The sequence below is a fragment of the Mesoplodon mirus genome (genome assembly GCF_964341445.2).
Source record: "Mesoplodon mirus genome assembly, chromosome: 16".
In the NCBI taxonomy this organism is placed as follows: Eukaryota; Metazoa; Chordata; class Mammalia; order Artiodactyla; family Ziphiidae; genus Mesoplodon; species Mesoplodon mirus.
The window spans coordinates 66,753,961-66,760,944 of record NC_138992.1 but is presented as its reverse complement, the minus strand read 5'-3'; the positions used below and the strand labels follow the sequence as shown (position 1 = coordinate 66,760,944).

Below are 6,984 nucleotides of genomic sequence, written 5' to 3'. Positions count from 1 at the left end.
TGTGAGTAGTTTGGGGCCAGATCACAAACATCCAAGACCAAGTACAAGGTAGAGAAGGGAGTTTTTGAGGAGAAGAGTGATTTGGCCAGATCTGTGGAAGATAAATCCTCTAGACTAGCTCAAAGAGAGAACGAAGTGGGGCTTCCCTGGTGGTGCGGTGGTTGGGAGTCCGCCTGCCGATGCAGGGGACACGGGTTCGTGCCCTGGTCCGGGAGGATCCCACATGCCGCAGAGCGGCTGGGCCCGTGAGCCATGGCCGCTGAGCCTGCACGTCCGGAGCCTGTGCTCCGCAACGCGAGAGGTCACAGCAGTGAGAGGCCCGCGTACCGCAAAAATAATAATAATAATAAAAATTAAAAAAAAAAAGAGAGAACGAAGTAAGGAAACTCTTAGGATGCTCCAGGGATAGGTCCCCAGGTATCAGTCAAGGTCCTGGCAGGAAACAGGTAGCAGTCAGGCTGGGTAATTTAAGGCAATACTACAAGAATGTAGACATGGCTTAAGGAAATTCACAAACGATAGGACTACAATGGCAAAAGCCATAACCACTCTGAGGCCTGCAAGAACCAGGGGAATAATTAGAGTAGCTGGGAGAGGGTGGCTGCATGGAGAGAGCTGCCTGATTGGAGCTACGGCCTTTTAGAGGAACCAGCCAACCCACAGTAATAACCACAGAGGGCTAGGGACAAACATGCCCTCACCTCTCCCTCTTCACATCCTCTGATCTTCTGTCACTGCCTCCTCTGGCTGCACACAGCTGGAAGCCCCGGGCTGGAGCAGTGTGGAGAGAGGACTGGGAGAAGTAGATAGAAGAGTCCCAGTCCAGGGGTGAGGTCACGGTCGTGGGAATGAGAAAGGAACAATACAGAGACAAATTTAACAGGACTTTTAGACCGACTGAATTTAGCGATGGGAAGAGAAAAGCCAAGGATGACATCATAGGTTCAAGCCTTGCTAGACTAGAATGGATGATACTGAGCCTGTTTTTACTAACCGTTGTACTCCCAACGCCCAGCACAGTGCCTTGGCCATGAAAAACCTTCTATAAACATTTGTTGGAGGGGAAAAAAGGTGGATGGATGATGGAAGAAGCAAATTTTCAGGAAGATGATATGTTATGTAGTCTTAGACACACTGAATTTAGAGTATGGTAGAAGAGCCCAGCAGGTGGTTGGAGATTTGAGTCCAGAGCTCTGAAAAGGAAGGGAGAAAGATGTACCTCTAAGAATCATCTGCACAGAAGTGGCAGCTGACACAGTGAGAGTGGATGAAATGGCATAGAGAGCAGTATAAAGAGAAAAGAAGTGGGGTCTGATGACCACACTGGGGATCTATCTGCAAAATGGGACAAAGGAAGAAAGACAAAGGGAAAAACCAACAAAAGGAAACAACAATACTTACAACCCTTTGCTGTACTGTTATAGTGTATTCACATAAATCTGCACATCCCTGGTAAGCTCTCTTTTTCTTAACACTGCACAACCTCGCCCAACATAAAGATGATACAAATGCAAGCTGGAGACTACCACATACCTATCTGCCTCAATAAGATATTTTTTAAAGCCCCAAATCCCGGTCTTACTAGTTTTGCGCACCTTGAATCTAACAGCCAACCTTTTTAATTTAGAAATTAGGCTTATTCTTTCAAGCAGTCATGTACTGAATACCTATTATGTATCCAGCACTATGCTCAGCAAAGTGGAAGTAAAAATCAGTCTCTGGTCATCAGGGAAATTAAAATCGACTTGGATTATAAAGAAACACTTGAGCATAAAACAATTAAAGTTCGGTTAAGAGCTGACCTATATGATTCGAACCAAATAGCATTTCATCCAGTGAGAATACCATTCAACGCCTATCGACATCTGCTCTTTCTTCTCCCTAACTCAGAAGATTGACAAAGGAGCTAAATTCTACAAAGGAGCTAAATTGTACTTCCTATTTAAGGCCCAACCATGCCATATTGTAAATTTCTCTTAACCTGTTCCATAAGGTCTCGTTAATCTTTGTATCTAGTGCCTCAAACATGGTAATCATTCAAATGTTTGTTAAATGAATGAATGAATCAGAAGCTAAGCCAAGCCCAGAACAGCCATATCAGTGTCCTTAACACTCTTCTATGGCAAATCCCAAACACTTTAAGGGTCAAGGAAGTTACCTAATATGACCTTTGACCCAGCCTTGGCCCCAAGGGATGACTGGTATTAAAAACTTGGTGTTGAGCGTTAAGACAAAGGCTCAGAAAAACCCCAGCAAATCTTAAAATGCTTTTAGAAAAGAGGAAGACAGAATATTAGAGCCCAATTCCTGAGGCATAAAATGTGCTCACTAAATGTTTGATGAGTGAATGAACAAAGGAGAGCTGAGGAAAGCCAATGAGCTCAAGAAGAGACCAAACTCAGGGGGGCAGGTGTGATAGGTGGGGCTGTATCTAAAGCCCGCTCTAGCTGACACTCAACGGAATCTATTTCCTAACTAACGGCTATTATGTCCATTTCTATGGATTAATTATCCAGCTAATCCCTTCTTCACTAATCCCAACTTCCCATTAAAGGAAAACAAATCCTGTAAACCATACAATCACCAGTGCCTCCTACACTGGACTGTACATATTCATCACCTAGATATTTTGTTAAAATGAAGGGTTTGAATCATTACATCTGGGGTGAGGCCAGAGATTCTACATCTCTAACGAGTTCCCAGGTGATGCTATACTGCTGGTCGACAGACCACACTTTCCCAGCATCAAGAGCTTAGAAGACATTGCAGAGAATATGTCTGTAGTCTTAAAGTCACAGTTAAGATACCTCCTGCTCCCACACTTCCTGGTTGTAAAATCTTAGACAAGTCATTTTACTGAGCCTGCCTTTGGAACATGGTGCTTACTATGTACCAGGAACTAATGCTTCGAATTTATCAACTTATGAATAGGACTTAAGTTAAACAACCTGTCCAATGTGGATACAATAAACCCAGATCTTATTCTAGGAGTCTGATTCAAGAACCTGGTGCTTAATCACTGTATAAGATTGCCTTTTCAGCATAGCTCCCAGAGCCATTATGAAGATTAAATAATAATTGGTACTTAGCTCACATTTACTGAGCACTCATAGGCTCCAGACCTCTGTGTAAGCTCCCTTGGGAGCATACTAACTCATTTATCTTCATGGCAGCCCTAAGAGGCAGGTACTATTAATATCCCCATCGTACAGGTTTTAAAATAGGCCCAAAGAAGTTAAACAGCTTAAGGTCAAACACTAGTGCAGTCAAGGTCGGAATCCAAGCAGCCTCACGTTAGAGCCCGGCGCTCTTTTGCCACAAGCTAGCAGAGGATGCGGCCCAGGGTTCCGGGGACCAGATATCAGCTCGCCCACTCAGGGCGGTCTAACTGCCAGGTCCGCTCACTCCCAAAACAAACCGAGCCCTCGTCTACACGTAGCTTTACTACGTACATTTGTGGGAAGGGTCTTTCTCGGCCCACACCCCGGACCCCCATGAACAGGTCAGGGCTCTGGCGAAAAATAATTTGTCAAGTCCTAAGAAGAGCTGATTGGCTAAACATCTTGAGAACTGACTTACACTTAAACTGTAACACAGTCGCTCCGGGACCCCCTTAATCTGCGGCCCCCAAAACATGCACCGCAAACTGGACTCCGCGCGCCTACTCCGCCTACATCCGGGCTCGAGCCCTAGGGCCGCCTCTAATCCCGTTTGCTCTCCAACACCGCCCTCTGCCGGCCTTTCCTTGGGTCGCCGGCATTATGAGTCCCTTCCGGGTGTCCCGGAAGCGGAGCTTTCTCTTCCGGGACGAGCGTCTGGGCGACCGCACGTGGTTGTAGTGCCGGGGCTTGAACCTAGCTGGCAGAGAAGTGGTTGCAACTGTCTCCCAGAGAGAGGGAGCCGAGCCGGAGCCATGGAGGGTCAGAGCGTGGAGGAGCTGCTGGCAAAGGCGGAGCGGGACGAGGCAGAGAAGCTGCAGCGCATCACGGTGCACAAGGAACTGGAGCTGGAGTTCGACCTGGGTAACCTGCTGGCCTCGGACCGGAACCCTCCGACCGGGCTGCGGCACGCGGGACCCACGCAGGAGGCCGAGCTGCGGGCCCTGGCGCGGGACAACACGCAGCTGCTCATCAACCAGCTGTGGCAGCTGCCCACCGATCGTGTGGAGGAGGCGCTGGTGGCGCAGCTGCCGGAGCCCACCACTCGTCTGCCGCGCGAGAAGCCTGTGCCCCGGCCGCGGCCGCTTACACGCTGGCAGCAGTTTGCGCGCCTCAAGGGCATCCGTCCCAAGAAGAAGACCAATCTGGTGTGGGACGAGGGGAGCGGCCAGTGGCGCCGCCGCTGGGGATACCAGCGCGCCCGCGACGACACCAAGGAATGGTTAATCGAGGTGCCCGGGAATGCCGACCCCATGGAGGACCAGTTCGCCAAGCGGATTCAAGCAAAGAAGGAACGGGTGGCCAAGAACGAGCTGAACCGGCTGCGTAACCTGGCCCGCGCGCACAAGATGCAGCTGCCCAGCGCGGCCGGCATGCACCCTACCGGACACCAGAGTAAGGAGGAGCTGGGCCGCGCCGTGCAGGTGGCCAGGGTCTCCACCGCCTCTGTGGGGCGCTTCCAGGAGCTCCTGCCCAAGGAGAAGGCGCCCCGGGGCTCTGGAAAGAAGAGGAAGTTTCAGCCTCTTTTCGGGGACTTTGCAGCCGAGAAAAAGAGCCAGTTGGAGATGCTGCGAATAATGAACAGCAAGAAGCCTCAGTTGGACGTTACGAGGGCCACCAATAAGCAGATGAGGGAGGAGGACCAGGAAGAGGCGGCTAAGAGGAGGAAAATGAGTCAAAAGGGCAAGAGAAAGGGGGGCCGACAGGGTCCTGGGGGTAAGAGGAAAGGGGGCCCGCCCAGCCAAGGAGGGAAGAGGAAAGGGGGCTTGGGAGGCAAGATGAATTCCGGGCGTCCTGGCTTGAGTGGCAAGAGAAAGGGAGGGCAACACCAAGGAGGAAAGAGGAGGAAGTAAATTTCACCCTCGGACCTGCTTGTAAACCAAGAACTGTACTTAATGTTAAGTTCTAGGTACAGTAGGGGGATACAGAAGATGGGGCCGCTGCCTGCATCGAGCTTCAGGTTAAAGGGCTAGGCTTGCCCTCCTCTGAAGATGGTTGTAAATGTTTGATTCGACAAGTTAATGCATTTCCCACAGCCAAAACTTTTGCTGGAGATTAAAGGATGTATTTAAGGACATACGAATTGGAAAGAATTTGTTTAAACTAGGAGTGAGTTCTGTTTTTAAACAGCCATTTTTTTTTCTCTTTAAACTTTGGATGGGGTGTAAGGGAGAGAGTTGGTCATATTTCAGAGACTTTTAATAGATTGGTATCTGCATTATTTTGATAACAAGCTTGTGTATTTATCAAAGGAGAGGGACAGAAAGGTTACATTTTCAGAACTGTTGTAAAGGTTATTTAATAAAAGTGTCTATGTAATGTTGCTTTTAACTTTTTGGCTACTGGTACAAATCTTAGGTAAAGCTTGTGACCTGGATACCTGGCACAGATTATTTTCATTTACTTTCTAGAAAACATAGCAGCTAAATTATGATTTCAGTGAGGCCACTTTTATTAGAAAAGCTCATACTTCTTTTGGTATCAGATGTAATATTGAAAGTGTAGTACAACTGGTGTCTCTTTCAACACTGAAAACATTTGCTGTAAAGGATAAATTGGGGCTTCACTAAGTAATAGTAATAATCCTCATTAATCCTAATTTTATACTTAAAGCTTTATCAACATTTATGTCCCCAGTTTTTTTAAAGCTTCAAGTAGGTCTGTTTGGGGAAGAGAGAAGGAAACTCCCAAAGTGCTTACTTGGAACATTATCTTTTGATTCATTTGTCAAATTGACCTGAGCTGGTTTGATTAGGAGGTGAAATGTTTACAGCTATTCTGGGTCTCCTTCCCTAATTGATATCAGTAACTCATCTTCGTAAAAATAAATATCTCCTGAAAAGGATTCATAGTACATCTAGAATGGTTGGGGGGGGGTGGTTAGCGCTTTTTTGCTGCTGTTATAGGTCTGAGGAGCCACTCTACTCTTGCTTTTTGGTCTGACAATTGATAGGAAATTAAAATTGAGAGATCGTTTGTCTCTCATTTTTTCACTGTTGTCTCGTCTTTGTTACTTTTAGAAATTGCTATGAAAGAAAAGATTAATTCAGATTTCATAATAGGTTACTAAAACACAGATGTTCAATTGTTACTGTCTTAAAATACTTTATGATAAAGTTAACTCTGCCATCATTGATCATTGTTTCCACTGGGACCTGGAAACTTGGAGCTGCTAAACCCTGGCCCTCCCTTCCCACATAACCGTGGAAACTTTTTAACTACTGATAAAACCATTTTACTGGTATCCTGAACGACTTCATCAAAAGCCAAACCATTCATAGACCATTTAACACCTTTTAAATTCTTCTCAACTGTCCCGGATTTTTTGTTGTTGTTACTGTTTTGTTTGGGAATTTTTCTGGCTTTTGTTTTGTGACTTGATCTAGCAGTTGGACACTAATACTGGCCTTGTAAAAAAAAAAAAAAAAAAGCCTCGGGCTTTTTGCAAAGTTCTTGTTTACCATTAAAACAAATTTAAATGCAGTGTCTTAATTTATTCTGAAAATACTCTGAGAAGCCAAAATAGCATTTTAAAGGAGTCAGAGTGGGAAAAGAATGCCCTTGTTTCTCCCTTTCCCCACGTCCCCGACTTGTGAAATAGAGCGTTTTATATAGAGACTTAGGAAAGTACCCCAAATCCCTACGGAGCAGTTACCTGTGTGGCAATTTCAAAGGTGGACGGTGAGACTTTGCAGCTGGGGCAGTCGTAGTTCCGACTGGTGGGAAAATGGTCCTCCGCCAAGGGCTGTCGCTGGGGCCGGAGACCGCGGCGCGGGGGCGCGGGGGGGCGGCGGAGGAGAGGCGGCGGCCGGGATTGGCCGGCGGC

At 47.0% G+C, this 6,984-nt stretch overlaps 1 protein-coding gene across 1 annotated transcript; it reads left to right on the top strand.

Annotated features, from left to right (window-relative positions):
- The first annotated feature begins 3,811 nt into the window (after positions 1–3,811).
- Positions 3,812–6,747, top strand: RRS1 (ribosome biogenesis regulator 1 homolog). Its single transcript, XM_082601165.1, has one exon. The coding sequence runs from the start codon at positions 3,914–3,916 to the stop codon at positions 5,009–5,011; it is 1,098 nt and encodes a 365-aa protein (XP_082457291.1). The 5' UTR covers positions 3,812–3,913; the 3' UTR covers positions 5,012–6,747.
- Positions 6,748–6,984: the final 237 nt, after the last annotated feature.